The 20,238-nt window shown below is 43.7% G+C and overlaps 1 protein-coding gene across 10 annotated transcripts in view; it reads right to left on the bottom strand.

Annotated features, from left to right (window-relative positions):
• The window catches only part of PITPNM2 (phosphatidylinositol transfer protein membrane associated 2), a 121,851-nt gene that overhangs the window by 28,990 nt on the left and 72,623 nt on the right, over positions 1-20,238 (bottom strand). For all 10 annotated transcript variants that reach the window (XM_085075454.1, XM_085075449.1, XM_085075453.1 and 7 more), the window contains 7 exons: positions 18,233-18,447; positions 16,868-16,989; positions 15,297-15,530; positions 8,540-8,863; positions 5,557-5,652; positions 2,492-2,596; positions 1,573-1,643 (listed from right to left, as the gene is read on the bottom strand). In XM_085075454.1, the coding sequence (XP_084931580.1) occupies positions 1,573-1,643; positions 2,492-2,596; positions 5,557-5,652; positions 8,540-8,863; positions 15,297-15,530; positions 16,868-16,989; positions 18,233-18,447 (1,167 nt within the window). The remainder of the gene's footprint in view (positions 1-1,572; positions 1,644-2,491; positions 2,597-5,556; positions 5,653-8,539; positions 8,864-15,296; positions 15,531-16,867; positions 16,990-18,232; positions 18,448-20,238) is intronic.

Raw genomic sequence — 20,238 nt, 5'->3', positions numbered from 1 at the left:
ATCATTAATAACTGCCGGAAGAGCTGTAAGCCAAATCCTGATGCCCCAGGCAGGTACAAGAGCATCCATTTGCACATTCTGTAACACAACAGAGCAGTAACTATTTTTAGTATCTATTTGTTACCAGGGCTTTCAGTGTTTACAGCTCCCACATGGACTCCAGTCCTCCATCCCACACCTTTGAGATCTGTGCAAACATTCCTGTACCTGACCCCTGTGCTAGCAGAGACAGCGTCTGAGAACATCCTGAGCACAGAACAATGGAACACCCTGAGCAACAGAACATCCCTGTTGAGGCAGAGAAATAACCATTAAGAGGGGGCGCAGAAGGGGTGGAGGGCAGCAGTGTTTTCCATTTGGCAAATTCTTCTAATTCTAGCATCTTTAGTCACCTGCTGTCCCTTGAGCAGTGATTGAGTCCCTGACAGACCTGCTAGTGGGAGGAAAGCATGCCCAGGCACACATTAGCAGCCTAACAACTAGATTACATTTTTATCAGATAATGTTAAAGCTTGTCTTACTACACAGCCCACCAGTAGTATTAAAATTCACATCCAAGTCTGTAATAATGATTTTTTCAGACCTCCTGCATAAGAATGGCCTTTAATTATTCAGCACCATTCCACTGTATTCATGCCTGCTCTTGAAACCTTCTCTGACTCCAGTTTTAGCACCTGCACAGTGAACCTTTCCCTGGGTGGAGGCACAGGAGGAGCCCTCGAAGTGTCTCAGCACCTCTTCTGCTTCCAGACAAGTATTTTAAGTGCTCATTTGGAGAACAACATGAGTCACCAAGCTCAGGTCATGCAGAAGTTTATCAGCAGTGATTTGGAGGCACCTTTCAGTTCATTACCCTCTGCTCTGAAGGAAGTGAGGAACTGCTGATTAGTTTAAAGGTGGAGGTAACTATTTAGAACTTCCTTGTAAGATCTAGAGCCTCTTAAAACACCTAAACTCTGAACCACCTTCTGGCAAGGGAAGCTCTTAACCTGAAAATCATTTCAATTGGTGGCACAGGAATTTCATACTATTTTAGCAGACAGCTTGTGAACAACTACAAATAACTGTCTTTTTCTTCTTGCTTTGAAGTCTGTTCTTTTTCTAAAATGAAAGCAGAAACAGGAGGGGGTTGAGTTTGCACAGCCCTCTGAGGAAGACAAGTTTTCCACACCATCTTGAGCTCCAAGAGAAATCTTAGGGCTGTGACTTGCTTATTTTGAGGTGGCCAGAGCTGTTCCTCTCCCAGCCACCCACTCTCCTCATGGCCCTTGAGCTCTCAGTCTGTTATGGAAAAGCCAAGCCACCATGAACTTACAGCCTGGCACAGACAGGAATTTCAAAACCATGCTCATGGTGTTTGACAGACCACTTAGACATAATGTAAGCACGGCAAGCAGCTTAATCCCTTAAACCTGAAGCACAGAGGGACACACAGGTGTTACTGTGGCTCAGCAGCACATGGAGACCAGGCATTGCTCACAGCAAAGGGAGGGAGGGACCTGTTCACCCCGTTTATCCACACAGACACATCCCAGCAACAAGGATCTCGTTACAAGAAGCCAAAGCACTCACCTCGATGATGCTGAGCCTCTCCACGCTGGAGCCAACGTGGTACTCTGCTGATGTCTCCTGGTACAAGTCACCTGCAAGCGCAGAGGTGTAAAATGTCAGCGCTGACAGATGCTCTTTGGTAAAGAAACTCTTCCATAAAGACACTGCTTGTTCCAATGCCTCACATCTCCTTCATTATCTTATCAAATCACTCTCTGCCTCCCTCTTGCCTTCTTCCACCTGGGAAGCCTGGGCATTTATTTTCCAGCAATTTCTCATAACCTGGGTAAGAGCTGAGGACATTAGCAAGCTCTTCTCTCATTACAGTGATCTGGTACTGCTGCTTTATTAAGGATGGCAGCAAAGGGAAATCCCTGCACAGCTGTCAGAAATGATTGGTTTGTGGGAAAATAAAAGGAATTTCTTGAACTATGCTGGGGAGTAGAGATCTGATGTATTCCTACATCTGTGCCTACACAGACTGACTTTGTACCAGAAAGCCTGAGTTTCACCTTCCACCGTGAATCACTCTGGCTCAGGAGCTACAGCTTCCTTTCACCATTTCATAATGATGAGCAGAAAATGAAACTGAGGCAGATACAGTCAAGAACAAAGAATGGAGCAAAAGGAAAGAATAGTCAAGAGAAATTCAAGTCATTCGAGACAGAGCTGGGATATTTCATCATTATATGAGAGAATCCTGGCTGTCACACAAAGGAGCCAAACCAATGTGGAAAATAACAGAGAATCAAAAGCTATCCCAGCTCCCACTGAGCAAATCTTTTTCGGCAGCAATGGGCAGTCATTTTTATGCTCTCTCTCAGCTTCTCCCTTTGTGAGATGAGGATAACAAGCTTTACCTTGCTCAGAATGAGGCTGTGACAATTGCCTGGAAATACTGTAAAATAGCACATGCAGTTTGTACTTAGAAAAGAATTACCCTGGACATCATCGCATTCGGGGGTTTCAATTTTATCCATCAGATCGTTGGAACTCCACTTGGTTATTTCTTTCGGGAACATTTCCTCATTGTCAGACAGGTCCTCTTTAAAAAACAGATTTTTTGAGAGTTATACACACAAAAATATGTGTACAGACAAGAGCAAAGAACAGAATTTCAAATAAAACCAAGGCCCCACAACTCTGTGCAATCTATAAACATTTGGATAAGTCAAAATAAACCAAATACTTTACCAGCTTTTGCTATATAGAAACCAAAGCACTTTTTCAAAAGTAAACAAAATGTTTTAGTTGCATGATTTAAACAAATAAAACTCCTAAAACATGGAAAAAGGCAGGAGCAATAAAGGGGATGTGAACTCCCCAGGCTGATTTCCTCAGGAGCTAAGACACTGAGAGCATGGATCTGCCATTTCCTTCCTACCTCAGTGACTTCCAAATCCTCTGGCTCAGTTCAACTATAGTCAATAAAGAATAAGGGTCCCAAAAATATTATGTTCTTAGAAGTGTAATTAAAAGGAAGAGACATACAAAGGGGAACTCTCATTTATCTTGTTTTTTTTCCCATTGAGGATGTATCTTTTGCTGCTACGAACGTTAAGTGCTTTCTAATTTATTTATTCTTCTGTGCTTAGTGCTTCTTTCCTGAAAATTTTGGGCTTGCAAATTTAATAAAGAGTTATAAACCTAGTAACAGCAGTAATTACAGATGTCTTGAAGATCTAAAAGCTGTAATCTTCAGAGTCCCAGACTAGGATTTCCCCTTTCTTATTACTGTACAGTTACTAAGAAAATAATTAGCTAGAAGAATCCCACAATGGGGAACTAAAAAAGTTATGAAATATATTAATCTTTTCAGCAAATCTGAGCAATAGCTGAAAAAAAAAATTGTATGAAGGGCACTAAGTGAAGATCCAAGCAAAGCCTGATTATTTTTAGGAGTTTCTATTTCAACTTTGACCATAAAAAGAGAGCAACCTGGAAATTTTGCACCAGCATGCCATTTCCTTTTTCAGCCATGGAAAAAAAAAAAAAGAGTAAATCCCAATTTCCCTGCACAAGGGAGTGTGGAGCTGCCTGTCCAGAGCAAGTGGAAAGCACAGGCCTTTAACACACGTGCTGGCAGAGAATTAAGAGCACGACTGCACTCAAAGCTCCTCCAGCAACTTAATCTAAATATTAAACTTAATTCCTTGAGAGGTCTAATTACAGCCCTTACTGCTGCTCAAGTGATCCCTGAATGGGATATTACTCCCATTATTAGCATTTATTACAGGATAGATATTCGATATTACTGTATTTGTCACTATCTTTCCCAATGAATGAGGGTGAGTGGGAAGCTGGAGACAAGGAATCTTCTCGGGCTCAGGTTCCGCCCACTGCACTGCGAGGAAATGTGTGTGTGTGGATGGGAAGCACTTCTGAGGAACTCTGCTGGGTGTTGACTCACATCCTGAGCCCTGCCAGTTCCCATGGTATCGACCCCGGCAGGATGAGCTGCGAGCAGAGCCTCATCCCTGTTCACAGACCCGGAGTCTCTGCAGGCCAAGGGGCACCAAGAGGTCCCTCATGGGGACAGGGCTCTGCTCAATCACACACATGCCAAGGCTTTGACTCAAGAGCCAAAATCCCACCAGACTTAGGCAGACTTTTCAACCCAACTGTGCCAACCGCAGAGGACAAACTGTGCGTACACGGAGACTCGCTGCTGCTCGCAGGAGAGCAGCTGCTTTTACTCTTAGCAACCTCCTACAAGTATTGCAACAGAGGTGCACAAGGCTCATTTTTGTTAATTCCCCTTCCCAGGCCTGTTAGGAGCATGCCAGGGATTCCCTGAGGCCCTGGATCCCAGGCAGAGCTGTCTCCATCTCAATTTTATTACTGAGTAATTAAAAAGGCAAAAAGCGTGTGGATAGCAACGGTGCCATTTGGATGAGTCACTCCTCTTCTCTTGCATGTATATTGCTCCAATAAATCCCTCACATACTTATTGTAAATGCTACATAAGTTAATAAATAGAGACACTTAAACTAAGTTGTCCCTTCTCCTTCCCAGCAGGAGACACGCATTTATCCCAGCTTACACATGCCCTGGCCATTTCAGCTGCTGTTGTGCAGGTCTCTACACAAACCCACCACTTTCTACCCCAAGATTTGAGATCCATGCCTAAACACTTCTGCAACATGATACTATCAATTATTCGGGGTTGAACTTCAGCTGAGCCTCAGCGAAATTCTGCTTTGCAAAACTGGGGTGTCATCTTTTAACAAGTGCATTTCCCAACTTCATCAGCAAATATTGCACCTCTCACTTCCATGAGACCAGCCAGGAGGAGAGTCCATCTGTTGTCAATAGAGACAGAGCCCTTCAGGCTTAAATTTGCATTAAGTACAATACATAAAATGAGTGCAGTGGAACAAATCTTCTTCCCACACACATGCACAGAAGAAAAAATACAACAGCTTTTTCTTAATATAGATACTCAAAATTATCTGGAATTTGGGAATTCTCTCTACTTCGGGAATTCTGGAATCAACACTGATTAATTTTGGCACCTGAAGTACCTTGTTGCATTTGCTGCTGTATTTCTTGGAATAGTAGAATGAGGAGTTAATAAAGGCAAATTTGGGTCTCTTCAGGCCCAGACAGGACAATTAATCATACCTCTTACTGATTAAAAAACAAATTAGAAAAATAATCAGTCACAGTGAATCATTAGGACACACCCACAGCCCAGTTAGCACTGCTGGATTTCATGCACACTCAATTTGCACCAAATAAAATACAGCCCCAAGGACTAAGACTGTTCAAGATCCCTTCAAACAGCTCAGACTGTACACGAAATGGTGCTGCATTAAATCTAAGAGTCTGCTGGGTGATGCTGGAAGAAGCTGCACCGAAGCTGCACGTCATAGTTAGAAAGGAAAAGACTTCAAAGCAAAAAAGTCTCGCTTCCTTCCCTGCTCACCCCCCACCCTTCATGCCTTCCGTTCTCTTACCCCACCATTTCAGGGAAGAAACGATGGTGATTTAGGCTCCACATACCATGTGCATCAAAGAATTCATCATCTGAGCTGTCATCTGAATCCCTGGCAATGCTCTGCATCCTCCACTCGGAGATACTATGGCGCGAGGGACTTGCTGGAAAAAACAAAAAAGCCTTATGCGAAACGCTACATCGACAAGACGGAGAGTTCCCAACATGATCTTTGCTGGAGGAAGAATCATGTGTTCTCTATGAAAATTCACTGCTGCAATATTAAAAAACACAAAACCCCGATGATGCTGGTGTGATGTCAGTGTACCGCTTTACAGATCCTGTTTGTTTACTGTTGTTAGAACCTGCCAGCAAGATGCTACATTAAAGCAAAGCTGCTTGGATCACTCTTCTGCTATTTTGAATGGCAGCTATTTATAATTGTTAGTAGGACGTGCAAAATCAGCTGGGTTTTAAAGTTTGCAATTAGGAAGGAAGCAGGCTGATTGGAAGCTTTCTCCGTGCCTCTCATCAGCACACAAGCCATGCCTCTGCTTCGCTAACTTTCGGGTGGGTAGCTGAGCAGAGCAGCCTGGAGAGGAATAATCTGTTTTCTGGAAGGAAATTGCTTCCACACAAATTGGATTAGAAATCTACTTAAACTTTAAACTTGAATGATTTAAACAACATGCTATTCGACTACTTCAAAGGGAGCTGTCGGAGCGGCAGTCCTGACAGAGCAAGGAGAAACCCTGGAGTCCTTTTAGTGCCATTTGCCCTCCTGTTCTCACACCTACCTGCTCCCTTTCACTTTCCCCTCCAGAATTCTCTGAGTTAAATATAAACACATTATGGTTTCTTCTTTTCTTTTTTTTCAGATATAATTTAGCAACGATCCAGCCTGAGCTCTCCTTGGCTGAAGTTGTCACTTCAGACCAGCCGCCTGCTGAAGAGAGAACGATGTCCAGAGAACAACGGGAGAGAGGGTTTGTCCCCTCGTGCCTGTCAGTGCACACAAAGCTCTCACAGCAGCCACCTAACCCAGGAAAAACCTGAGGAGACTGACAAGTTCTCATTTAGCATATACAAGAGGCTGAAAGGCTCCGGTTACTGTGACAGCCGCACGAGCCGTTTCGTGCTATTGTTCCAACGGAGTTGAATATATAAGTAAAATTCTTCTAATCTTCCAGCCGGTTGTCACATGGAACGAGGATGGAGACCCTGTGCAGAGTCATGTAATTGCAGCTCAGCAGCCCCCAGCACCCCACCGCCCACCCCTCGGGAGCAGCCAGCGAGGAGGTGGCGGAGCAGAGCTAATTCATGCTGGAGTGACGTCAAGGCACTCGCATAATAGTTGCTAAAAATAGAGCATCTAACGACATATGGGATGGCGAAAAGGGTCCTGCCATCACCAGAGGTCTCACTTGGGTGGTGGAGAAAAGGAGAGCTTTTGGAGAAAAGGCTTTTTTTTCAGCTGGAGGTGGCAGTGCGTCGCGACAGCCCTCCTTGCTTCCATATGGTAATGTGCTGCCAGCATGAAGGAGGATTAAAATATCTGCGTGACGTACTTCCCAGCACATCACAATTAATTTCTTTCATTACTTTTCCTTGTAAAAGCTGAGACATTCTGCAGTTGAGAAGAAATTCATGCTTTGCTCCCAGTGAAAACCTCCAAGAGAATTCCTGAGAGGTCTGAAAACTCCAGCTCCCAGTGAACATGTCAGCAGTGGGAGAGGGGGTTTGTGCGAAGAGCATAATGGGAGATGGGTGCATCAGTATAAAATCCTGGTGCAGGCAAAGTAGCCAGTATTTTTATCTTTGTGCAGTGATTTATGAAGCATCTGGTAGGTTCTTCCCTGGGGCTCACTCGAGTGAGTCATCGCAAGGTAAAACTACTGCTCCTCTCTCATTCAGCCCGTGATGAAATCAGTGATGGAGTGGGAAATAAAAATGGAGACTCAACTCCCAATATTTAGTGCATATGATAGATGGAGAAGCTTCACTCATCCAGATGTTCTTTTCCACTGTCACTGGAAGAAATGCTGCCCCTTGGGGTTTTCAGAAAAATCAAGATCTTTTTTTCCCCCCCTCTTGCAGTGGGAATTGCTCCTTCCCTACTACCAGCAGCACTTGGCTAAACAGACAGGGAATTTCTCAAGGTTTGAACCTTGTGGTTGTAACCCACCAGGGATTCACCCCTTTGTACAGAACAGCCCAAAGAAGGGAAGAGTTTAGTACAGCAAAACAAGGTGAGTCCCAAGGGAGAGGTGAGTAACAAAATCCAAGACTCAAAGCTGAGTCCTTACAGGGTATCCACAGTAGAGCTTTAACATGAAAAAAAGCTTCCTGAATGGTGTTTCAAAGGGAACACAGGCATGATCCAGAGTCCCACCTAATCCCAGGGTGAGGTTTTGTCACCACACAGCTACTGCACATCATCACCAGTGCAAAGTGGCAGCCCCCACACACCTTTGGGGGGTTTCTGCCCTAATCTCCCCAGTACCTGATGAGGTGTTTCACTGTGCAAGCCCCAGTGCAGCCCCACAGAGCCAAACATCCCTTCTGAAAAGACAGTCATGTGGTGGCACAGAATCCTGGCCAAGGAGCACAGGTACCTACTGTGACGCAGGTATCAAGGATAAGCAGATATTCACAAGGGAACACCATGGAAAGGCCTTATAAAGCCACCAGTGGCACCTGGATAATAAAGACAAACTCTGTGCTGCTGGTTGTCTTTTGAGCTCCAGTGCTGCCAGCCAGCTCCTGCCTCTTCCTCTACGGTGTTTTTACAGATTATGTGCTTTTGACATCGGCAAAAATTCTGCCACATGACACTGAGTCACAGTAATGGGATGACTAGAAACATTCTCAAATTCAAAACAGGTAACCTAGTAAGACTGAATCTGCAGCAGCAGCAAAGAAGGCCTCTGAGCTAACAGGACTCAAAGGACCAATACATATTGTCCCAAAGGTACCTGCCACGAGGAGACCAACCTCCCAAAAGCCCAACCTGCATGAGTTCAGAAGAGCAAGTCACTGGCAGCATCTTACCTCCTCTCTTTGAAGACCGTGAGGACTTGGAGGAGGTGGACCACTGCTTGGTGAGTGACCTGCCAGAGGTGGCGTCGCTGTTTGCAGAGGCGTCCTCGGTGTCAGCAGGTGACCCTGCGCTGGCCTCCACATCCTTCTCACCAGGAGTGTCCTTGACACTGTGCTGCTCAGGGTCATTCTCACTGCAGAACTGGGCCATCTTCTGGGCCAGCATCAGCTGGGCCTCCTTCTCCAGCTGCCGGATGTCCTCAATGGTGAGCCCATACCACTCGTCCTGCCAGCACCAGGCCTGTCGATGGGCTCGGACCATGACCTTCCGCAGGCCTGCAAAGCCAAAACATCCCTGTCAGCAGAGCTACAAACTGCAGGAACCCATGTGCTCCCCTCCCAAAACCTCCCAACACCATGGCAGGGACATTACAGGGACATCCAACCCCCAGTGCTGCAGTGAAGGACCTTCACGTAGGGTGACAAACTGGTCACTTCATGTACTTTATCTCCTCAATTCTTCCTAATCGACCTTGCACTGAAAAATTAGCCAGTCTTCTGTGACTGCTTTTAACTTGGGAAGGGATTTCCTAATTTTGGATGGAAAAATTTGTCCTGCTCCACTAAGGAGAAGCCACGCACAGACCACAGTTTCAATATCCTGATGTCCTAGGAAGTTGTAACATCTGGATCCGGTCTTCAAAGTGAAATATGTTCCAAGGAGTGAAAGAGAAAAAGAAAAAAGCTACTGTTTTTTTCTTAAATCCTGGAGAGCTTCAAGTCAATCCTTGATGAATGCTCCACAGCCCTCCCCAATTATTACATGACAGAAGCACATCCCACACCAGCAGTGCTAAGACTAAAACCTTTCCTTTCCCTGGAAACCTGGTTTCTGCGCTTGGTTTCTATGCATCAGTAAAACAGCATCACAAATGGGAGCTTCTGAGATAATGGGATAGAAAGCAAAGTAAGAGAGGGAATAAAGATGCTTTATTTTGCAGATACCATCTGTCTTCTGCTGCAGGAGAAAAATGGAGTGGCTAAAGCCAATTTAAAATATTTCAACATATCACGTATCTGAAAGGAAGAACCACCTCAGTATCAACACTCAATGCACCTGACCAGGCAACAGATACTCTCCTAAAGCCTTAGACTCACTCACTAACATCATCACACACCCCAGACTTTTAAAACATGAGAGTCTCTCATGATTTTCACCAATAATATTCCTTAAAAGCTCACAACAGGTCAAAATTCAAAGCTGCTATTTATTACTGATGGAATCACACAGCAGTAATGATGCTTTTAAAGCTTCTGTAAATACTGACCAACTGATCCTCAGGAGTCTTTCTGATAATAAATAATCAATTAATATTGCCCCCTCTTTAATTACTGAGAAACTGAGGCAGAGATGGGTTGAAGAACAAGCCAAAAGCACCAGTGGGATTTGTTGTCAGTGGGATTAAGAGAGCAATCAACAACATTAGAATCATTTAGGTTTTGGGAGCTGCAAAATGAGCTCTCTAAGCACCACCACGAGGAAAGACATCCCTCAAAAGCCACTATCCATCTCCAGGAGCATGGCCAAATTGGGGTAGTCCCACCCAACCATGTGCAGAGTTTTTAAGGTGTTTCCAGCAAGACAGGCTTCACTGTTGTACAGAAAACCTTAGATCTCAGTACTGTCACAGTTTCTGTGATGTTCAGCCTAAAGATCCAATTTGTTTCCAGAAATCACTTTTTTTGTTTGTTATCTTAAACACACAGAAAGCGCGTTTTTATGTATTTATCTCCTTCCCGGTCTGAGCACTTCACTGTTTGTTCTGCTCTTTGGTCAGTCCTTAATGCCACCAGTCATCCCAAACCAGGCTATCAGGAGAAAATGGCCACTGAGATCAGCAGCTAATGCCATGGACCAGCTCAACCTGAACTTCATTTACACAGTAAGATTAAATCTATCAATATTTGATGCATTTTGCTGATTGACTTTCAGAAGGGAGAGGCAAGTTTGAGCCAGCAGAGTGTGACCTTCTGGGGGCAGAATGACAGCCCTCAGCAACTTAATTCTGTTCAACCTCAGTCAAGATTCAGAGTTATTTCCCCTGCCAGATTACTTTTTGCAGAACAACAGGAGGATGTTTTAGCCTCTTCACCTCCTGTTATGATTGACAACCAGCAGAGCTTAAAGATGAAGATGAAATTCGCATCACATCCACACTGAAAGCCAAGAAAACATTTCCCTTGCTGTCCCCAACACCACAGCCACCCTATGGACTTCCACATCCACAGTGGCCAATTCCACCTTGCTTGGAACACCTTGAAAACAGACTGTGATCAGACAGAGAATTCAGTGTTGCTCTCATCCCAAGGCTTCCCCTGTTCAAGGGCTCAGCAGGCTCCACTCCTGCTCCTGGATCCAGCCTTGATGTATCAGCGCAGCAACTCCTCAGAAATTCTCTGTGTAGAGACAGATGCCACCGACCACATATCTGTGTTTTAATGGACTAACATCACAGGGAACATGAAAACCACTTGGGGGTAAAAAAAAGTCTCTTGAAGTTCCTCTCCGCCTTCTCAGATCTCAAAAATTGCCTGCACTGCTTCCTGCCAACCCACAGACCTCCCCATGTGCCCTGCTCACATCCCTTTGATTAGACATCCCAAACCATCCTTCCTTAAAGATTTGCTCCTTTGAAAATAGGATGGCACTACAGGACTTCACAGCTGGTGTGTCTCTACCCTCCAGGTTAGTTAGGAAGTAAAAAAGACAGATTACTTTCCCAGCCTCTGGCCTTCACCTGGGATGTGCCAGCAGTGCTGCGTTTCTCTTTCTTTAACACAAGGAGAAAATCTGGGGGAGAATGAGGCTGTGCAGGTACCAAATAAATGTAAAAATAGAAGTCATGGCCTGCAGAAAAGGCTTCAGTGCTAGGGAAGAGAACTTGAGGGGCTCCTCTGTGCACAGCAGTGAGCAACATCACTGAACTCCTGCCCAGCCTGCAGCCTTCCAGCAGAGACCCAGGGCACACAAGTGCCCCACACAGCTACAGGGAGTCAGGGTCCAGCTACAAATTACTGACCTCCCCTGATTCTCTCCCTGTGCAATGGAAAAAAAAAATCAAGTCTCAAAGCACTTTTGTATCAAAATCTTATGGAAAACCAAGTTTTTAACTGAAAATAAGGGGAGACACCAGACCCAGGAAAGAACGTAATTGGGAAAAATTCTCTTTGTAAAAGATGCCCATCAGGAGAGTGCTGAGGGAATCTGTAGCCCAGCTGGCTTTCCTTTTTCTCCCTAGAAGAAGAGAAGGTGTAAACGTGTCCTGCTCAGCCAGGGAAGTCCCTGTCACACACTGTCCCAGCTGCAGCACAGCTGGAAGTTTGCCTTGCCAACAGGTTTTCCTCTTCCACCCAGCGTGTCCCAAGCTCATCTGAGCCTTCTTCCCCAGAACCAGAGGAAAACCCCACAGCCTCATCAGGCACCTCACTAAAGTCAACCAGAAAAAATGGGAAGAGGTTTTTTCACCAGGATTCAGGTACCAGCTGATTATCAGCCGTTAAGCAGAGTATTATTTCTCCAGAGTGCAATGCTTTGTTTCAAAAAACAAACAAAGGAGAACACCACACATGCACAAATGTGCAGGCTGAGTTCAGAGTACCCATCATCATGTGTTGATTTAATTATTGTAACATTTCCCACTGTGCTGTGCAGAAAGATCATCTGTGAGGAGCGGAGCAGGGTGCAAACATTTAAATCACTCCGTTTCCAGCTCACCACTTCAACAACTCAGAGGCTGGTTGCATCCAGGAGGTGCTGACTCCTGTAAATGATTTGTGGTGTTAGACTCTATCATACAAAAGGAAGTGTAAATGAGACAAGCCAGGACAGAGAGGAGTTTTCACGAAAAATTAAAAAGCCTTTGGTCTACAGTTTTGGGTTTGTTTTTCAACATGAAATAAAAATAGTAAATTTAATAAGAACTCAGTGAAAATTAATCAGAAAACCCATCAACAAATTCTGCCCCAAATTCCCTCAATATCCAAATGAAGCAACTGTTCAGATACCCACTGACTCTGTACCCAGAAGCTACTTCCCAAATAATTTTATAACGCACTGTCACAATTTCCTGACAGAAAATACAAGATGCCTCATTGTCCATGTGCAACACTGTTTTGCTGACACTCACAACAGACCCCATAAGCTTGTCAGCACAATCCACTCAAAGTCCACCTGCAGTTACACCTGTTTGCTTCCCTGCCCTCCCTTGCTCAGAACCCTCACAAAGAAAAGCCTGTGGTCACATCCACATAATGCCAACTGCAACCTGCCTCCCCTTGGAAAGACAAAACTGCCTTTGGGATCCAATGGGCAGTGGATGAACTTAGTCATCTGAGTGCCTTAGCGAAGCCAAAGTCCTGCAAAAGAGCTTTCAAAAACCACTTCACCACTGTGCAGCAATTTGGGCATATTTAGCCTAAGACACAGTGGTTTAGACAAAGCTGCAGCTACTGGGATGGAACACACTTTGCCACAGTATATAATTAATAACCCATACACAGTCAACACACTTGTTTAACAACAAAGGACTCAGAGCCCACATGCACCACTAGGAAGCAAGTGGGAGCAGAACATTATGCAGTGCCAGTCCAATTAAACTTAAAATCTATGGGAAAGGAGTAAAAAAGCACACAAATATTACAGCCAAGTAGACTAATAGCCCACAATCACAATTTTAGTCTGTGTCTCAGGCTGTCAAAGCACTGAGTAACTGTCCAATTAGTCATGGGAAAGAATGGCTGCTGCACTCAGTACGAGTGAGAATGTTTCAACACCGTCCCCCAGAGTTACTTCCTCTGTGCTCAGCAGCCTTTCCACATTGCACAAGCCATCCATCACTTACCTCAGACCTGCTCTTTTTTCAACCCAGTCTCTAATTTTAGTTTGCACCACGAAGCATTGTTCCCCACTGGGCAGAGTTTGGATCCTGCTGTCTGTTTCTGCCTCTGTCTTCTTGCTGGCTTGGTGATCCTGCATAAGCTGGGCTAATTCCCCAAGAAATAAATTTGCATGAGCTGGGAACAGAGGAACCAGGAGAAAAATGCCAAGGAAGAAGGGTCTGGCCCACCAGAACATCTCTGGCTCCTGGGAGTTTGGTCCTGTGTGGGTTTTGTTTTGGGTGGGGGGTTGTGTGTGGTGTTGTTGTTTTTTTTTTGTGGTTTGGTTGTGTGGTTTACTCATGGTCTCCCCATGGCTATCCTAGGGCAGGGGGAGGCCACACAGCTCCTGCAGATACCCCAAGCTTTTACTTTCACTTTTCACTCACTCTACTTTGCCTTGCCTTAAAGGCTTTTCTGATTTTATGCATCTTAACCACTTTGAAAAACACTATTTGCCATCTTTATAACAGAGTGGAAAAGCTTTTGAAAAGCAGACAATGAGCTGGCTCTGCTCTCTGCAAAGCCTCAATCAAGAGGGAAATGGCAGGCAATCTTTCATGGAATACAAAAGCAATGTTTCTAAGGGACCACAGTTTAATCTATGCCAAACACCTCTGAACAACTGCAAGAGTCACGTGCTCCTTTTTCATTTAACAGATACAATGAAGTTGTTATTCTGCCCCCGTGTTTTCCAGCATACACTAAATTAACCCATGTCACCGAAACGCCAAGGGAGTTGAGTGCAGAGAGGCACTTGTAATACAGTCTAGAGCAGGTAAAAACTTCCCTCTCTGTGTAAAGAAAAAAGCAAAGGAGCTTCAAGAAAACAAGCTGTGAGCATTCAGAGGGAGAGGTGCACACTATTCTCCACTGCTCTGTCTGTTTTTCACGTTAGCTCTCGGCAGCATGGTGTGACTGCAAAGAGCTTGAAAATTACTTATGCTAAAATCAGGCACTGCATGAAGGCTTGTGTGTCAAAAGGAGAGTTGTAGAGGTCATGCAGGAGGATTTACTGTGTGCAGAAAGGTGGTAGCATCCTCTACAGAGCCTTTCTTTGGCCTTTTCTTTGCCAGAGGACAGCCAGAGCTCTGCCCTTTGAGACAACAATGCTTCTTTAAAACACTCCTTAGGTTTTCCACTTGGCTAGATTTTCCCACTTTTCCACTAGGTAGATCCTGTCATTTGTGGCAAGGCTCAGAAACTGTATCAGTTGTTTTATAGATTTTTCTGCAAAGAACAAATTACTGCCAGCACTGCCACCACCTGTACTGTCTCCACTTAGTTACTCCTGGACACAACCAATTCCTCCTTAAAAGCCCTAACCTAAGAATGATGCATCCATCAAAGCAGGACATTTATTCACAGCTCAGAGACACACAGAGACCCACCAGTCCTGTCACAAGGCAGGTAAAAACTAGGGATGCTCCAGGGAGTGGTTTTCTGGAACCACTCAGGACTCTGAAGTGAAGCTTATTTCTTTAGGCAGCCCTTCAGGATGGATTTTGGTCACAATAAAAAAGACTGGCAGAATTAAAAAATGATCTGGCAAGTTTATCTTAAAAAAAAAAAAAGAGAGAAAGAAAAAGAGAATGCAAGATCTTGCCTACAAAGCACTTGAAATCTTTTCAGTGGATACACATGGTTTGGATTTGTACATACCACGATTATAAGTGATAGAATAACAGGATTTTTTTTCTGAGCTGACCCACAGTCATCAGATCTGAGAATCTCTTTACAGACTTGTCTTGGAATGTGACACACATACTTCACCTTGTGTTTCAATTCAGTGAAAACATTAAGGAGTGAACTTTGCAAGACCATAAATGCTCACCAACATCGTGGATAAAGCGCTCTATTTTTGACTGCATCCCCCAGTATCTGAACTCGACTTTACACAGTTTATATGCACACATGATGGGGTATTTCCCAGGGTTGTTCTTGTACTCTTGAATCCAATCTTCTGAGAGAGGCCCTCTTTTAGTCTTCAGTGATTTATACAGCTTTGGATCCTCCTCAGCTTTATATTCATGTGGAGGGATAGGATCTTTAACAATATCAATAGGATCTACAGAAAGAAAATGGAAACAGTTAGACATTTCCTTTTCCTGAGCAAAACAAGAGAACATCATTTTTCATGAGTTATTTCTGTTTTAGTAAGTACCAGAAGCATTACAGCAATTTGGTTTCTTTTTACTTACACTTAAACAACTGATATTTAAATTGTTTATACACTGCTGCTGGGCAGAGATCAGCTCTGCCAGAGGAACGAGCACACACAGTTCCAGCAAACAGAGGCTTTGCTCCAAATAGATGTTTTTGCCCACAGTAACTGCAGATCCACAGCACTCTGGCAGCTCTGCACACTCTGTCTTTCCAGCTCCACACAGATCTTTTGCACATTCCATCTTCCAGCTTCTCTAATATCACTCACAGTGCTGCAGCTGTCTCAGCCAAGACAGTTAAATACACCTGCCTTGCTATGGAACAGACATTTCCCATGGAACATCTTATCTTTGGGTCCATCAAATGAGGGGACTGGTAACTCCTCAGCTACCTTTGTTAGACCAAGAATACTATGGAAAGCACAGAGTTTAACTAAAGTCCTAATTAACAATCCAACAATGGAGAAGTGGAAACTGCAGTGGGAGTGGAGTGAATGAACATATTTTAAAGACCTGCAACCCCCAGTGCTCAGCAGAAGCATCTGAAGTTTGGACTGAAGGGCAGGATCAGACTTCCTGAGAAGTGACAGCTCTGTGACACCTCTCAGTGCAGTGATGGCACTCAAATGTGCTCAGCACTGAAAGCCTGGTCAGACAGCCTCAGGAATGAGGATAGTTGAAGTGAAGTACAAAAGTACTTTCTTGAAGTACTTTTGCCTTTTCTCATTAATTCCTTACATTAACTCAATCTTCTAAAGACAGCTGTGAAGTGAGTGTTAACCTCCGTGAGGGCAAGGACTAAAATGAGAGGGAACAAAAATTAAATGCACCTTCATGCATCAAAAGTGCAGATAGGAATGATTTTCATATACATGAAGGAGCCAGACAAATAAACAGCAATATTTTCACAATTATACAGCAATTTTTTTCCTCTTTTAGGGTTATTTCTACTTATTACCTCCAAATTCATTAGATGTCTTGCTCCTCTTGGGAGCTGCATAAATAAGGTGGAAAAGCATCGGCTTAAATTTACAGATGGGGGATTCAAATTATTTCCATGGGATTTGCATCAAGCCTAGAAGAGAATTCTGGTATCCTCACTCTACTTGATGTAACCCTACCTGCAGTGACACTGACAGGGGTGCAGGTGTGTGTTTAGAGGGGAAGGACAGGCAGATGGTCATACCAAGAAAAAAAAAAGGCAAAACAAAGGAAAAAGTGGAGGAAAAAGTCTATTCACCTAAAATGGTTTGTCTTTTTTCTGCAGCAGAAAGGTTGAACACGTTGTTATGGTCTCCTGGGTCAGTTTTGTAGTACGTCTCAATATCAATAGAGAATTTCTCCACAAAAGGACATGTGTACCTGGGAGCCAGAAAAAACAGCACAGCTTAGAGTAAATCAGCTTCAAATCCCAGCCAGCCTTCACTCATGTTTTCCTTCAGATATGCTCAAAATACCAACTGTACAGATTAAAGAGATTGTTCTTTAATAAATTCTTAAGACAGGAGCTCACCAGTTTTCAGCAAGGAGATAAATTTTGGGCCCACTATATTAAAAATTTATGTTATGACACAGATACTAATACAAGGACACCCTGGAAATGCACCTGTGCAAGGAGAAAAGCAAAGCTCCTGCCTGGAACCTATGGCAGAATAAAATATGAACTAGTTCTGTGCAGCACAGGTTTCCTGGCCAACTGATTGACTCATAGGCATTTCAAGAGAAGAGATAAAAACTGAGTGGAAGTGAACTTTAATCACTTAAAAGTCAGGCAGCTCCATTATATCCAGTCATTGGCATCAGCCCATATGCAAACACTGACTCCCCACCCTTCCCAGGATTGATGTTACTTGCAAAGATCAGCTACAACAGAACTAGGCAACTTTTCTAGATTTTTCATGAAAATCAAAATACCCATTAAAGCCTTTTTATTATGAAAGATGACAGGAATATCAGATTTGTAAATCTGAAAAACGGCAAGTGCTCTAAACTGGAGTAACTGGCCCAAAGGTTATTTATTCCAGGGTATCTGAGACCTGCCTGACAAAATCAGCTGAAACAAGGAGGTCCCATAGGGCTCCACAGAGCCTCTGGCTCTCTTCCCTTCTCAGCGTGAAAACCATAGGATGTAGGTTTGTTATTTTCTAGTTAAATGACAGACAGTTCCCAGAAAAGCAGCACTGTGATTATATATTTATTTATTAAGATTTTTCTTTCCCCTGTACAAATACATCCTGTCTTCCTTGACAGTATTCAGCATGACATCTGTCCCAGCACCATGCACATTTATAACCTCCCTGAGCTTGCAGAGACCTGCAATGTTAAACAGAACACACAGTGCAGGATACAAGACTAAATAACAACTACTCATGATTCCCCACGCTTTGACAGACAGAACAGCTCCACATTTTACAGCAACGAGCCACAAATCCTCAGGTAGGTGTGCAGTCAGCCCAGGCAAACTCCTGAGGTCGAGCACTGCGTAGGAATTTTAGAAGTTGACCCCTTTGCTTTAAAGGGAGAGGGAAATACCACTGCCAGGGAGTGACATCAAACACTCTCTTTTACACAGGGATGCAGCTGTGGACATTCTGCCCAGTTTTACCTTGTCCTTGTGTAAGGATAAGCATTCCAGGATTCCTCTTCGACGCGCAGAGCTGCCTTGGGCAGTATGGAGCGGAACCAGCTGGGGATGTGCATCCCGATGTGGTAAACCTTGTGAGTGTACTGCCCATTGCCCCCTGGGCCATCCACGTAGGGCCTGTTCTCCAGGATCTCCACTCCACTGCCCTCCCCACATGTCTCCTCTCTGCTCTTTTTCTGGAAGGGAAAATACATCACAAACGCGTCACAAAAATGTTCATTTTTCAGGGCATTGTACACACTGACTGGCCTCTCAAAGCACGTGGATGGACACTGGGGATGGTTTCTAGGACTCCTTTTGAGCAGAGCAGCAGCCTGGCACTAAGAACACCAAACCTAGAATTTATAAAGGAAAAGTTTAGAGACTCATCTGGCCAACATAAAAACAGAGATTTGATTTCTTTGGGACCCTGTGAAAATTCCCATTTGGATCCTCAGTTTGAACAGAGATGTAATGACACCTCCTGTTCCTGTAACAGGTAACACATCACACCCCAAACCTTGATTCCAGCTGTGAACAACCCAACAGCACAAAAACCTTTTGCATCAGCAGATGACACAGCCAAGGGGAGTTTGTCCAAGCTGGCACATCCCTGTGGTGATGTGTCAGCGTGAAGAATCACACATGCTCTTGGTGCAGCATCATCTCAGGCTGGACACCAGGAAGAATTTCTCCACTGGAAGAGTGGTCAGGAATCAGAGCCACCATCCCTGGAGGTGCTCAAGAAATGACTGGACTGGCACTCTGTGCTCTGGTTTAGTTGACAAAGTGGATTTTGTTGTGATTAAGTTGGACTTAATGTTATCTCAGAGCTCTTTTCCACCCTCTGTGGTTCCATGATCACAGTGATAAAGACTGTTTTACAACCTAAACCCACAGAATTTGGGGGTTTTGGCCATGTGATCTGGCCCAGCAGCAGCTCTCCAAGAACAGCTTGGAGACTATGCTCTGCTAATTAAGATATTTAGAAGAAACAACCCAAGTTTGCCAGAACGATCACTGCACCCCCTGGCAGCCTCCGCGTTTTGGCTTATTTGTAGGACTGTCCTTTCGTGAGAAACCTGGCAAAAATTCCTTCAATAAAAAAATACTAATTTCAGTGCTTCAAAGAAGAGCTAGAGGCAAACCAAATATTTATTAATTTCTCACACGTTTGAGCAGATTGGATGATGTATAACCTTCATCATTTCCAAACAACAGATTCATACTGTTAGCATTTTGAGATTATTGTTTATATTTGAAAGCACAGTACTTTGGAAATCAAGGGGGAAAAAAGGAATTTTATACCAAGAATCAACTGTGAAATATAAAACAATAACAATTTGTCATTTTTGGGCATAAAAACAATTCAAAGGATAACATGGTTTAACAGAAAATTATTAATAAAATGCTAGAGATCAATTTCTTATCTTTTGAAGACAGGATGTTAAGCCAACAGAGCTGTTTAGAAGTAAACAGTCCTGTTTATAAAGAGCTCTTGAGTGATTTTAAATTTAAACTGCCATAACTGACAAACCTAAATAACTGACAATCTAAATAATCACTTTTTTCTGCCCCACAAACTGTGATAGAAAAAATAGAGAAACAGAAAAGTACTTTTTTACAGTTTATTTCTAACACTCAGCTGGCAGTTCATTAAAGCACACATCCTCTTCTAACAAATTACTGTCTTTCAGATCTTATATAAGCACTGACCAAGCCCTGTACAAATATTTATGACAACAACATTAAATAATCTTGATGACCCAAAATCTGGTTAATTCAAAGGTCTCAGAAAAGGCAGTAATCCAGCCAGCATAGTGAAAGTATCAGACAGAATAACTGCACAGCATCTGCTCTCAACAGTTGATACAAATTATAGAGATTTAGAGTTTTATTATATGGCAGAAGCACATAGAAATCATAAGCAGAAGGAAGATGAGTTTTCTTCAGGTCAAGTTATTCAAAACCCCCTTCTAGATTGCAGT

The sequence above is a fragment of the Lichenostomus cassidix genome, chromosome 15 (assembly GCF_008360975.1).
Source record: "Lichenostomus cassidix isolate B80296 chromosome 15, HeHo_3.0, whole genome shotgun sequence".
NCBI lineage: Eukaryota > Metazoa > Chordata > Aves > Passeriformes > Meliphagidae > Lichenostomus > Lichenostomus cassidix.
Note: the sequence above shows the minus strand (reverse complement) of the source record. Positions and strands in the feature narration are given on the sequence as shown.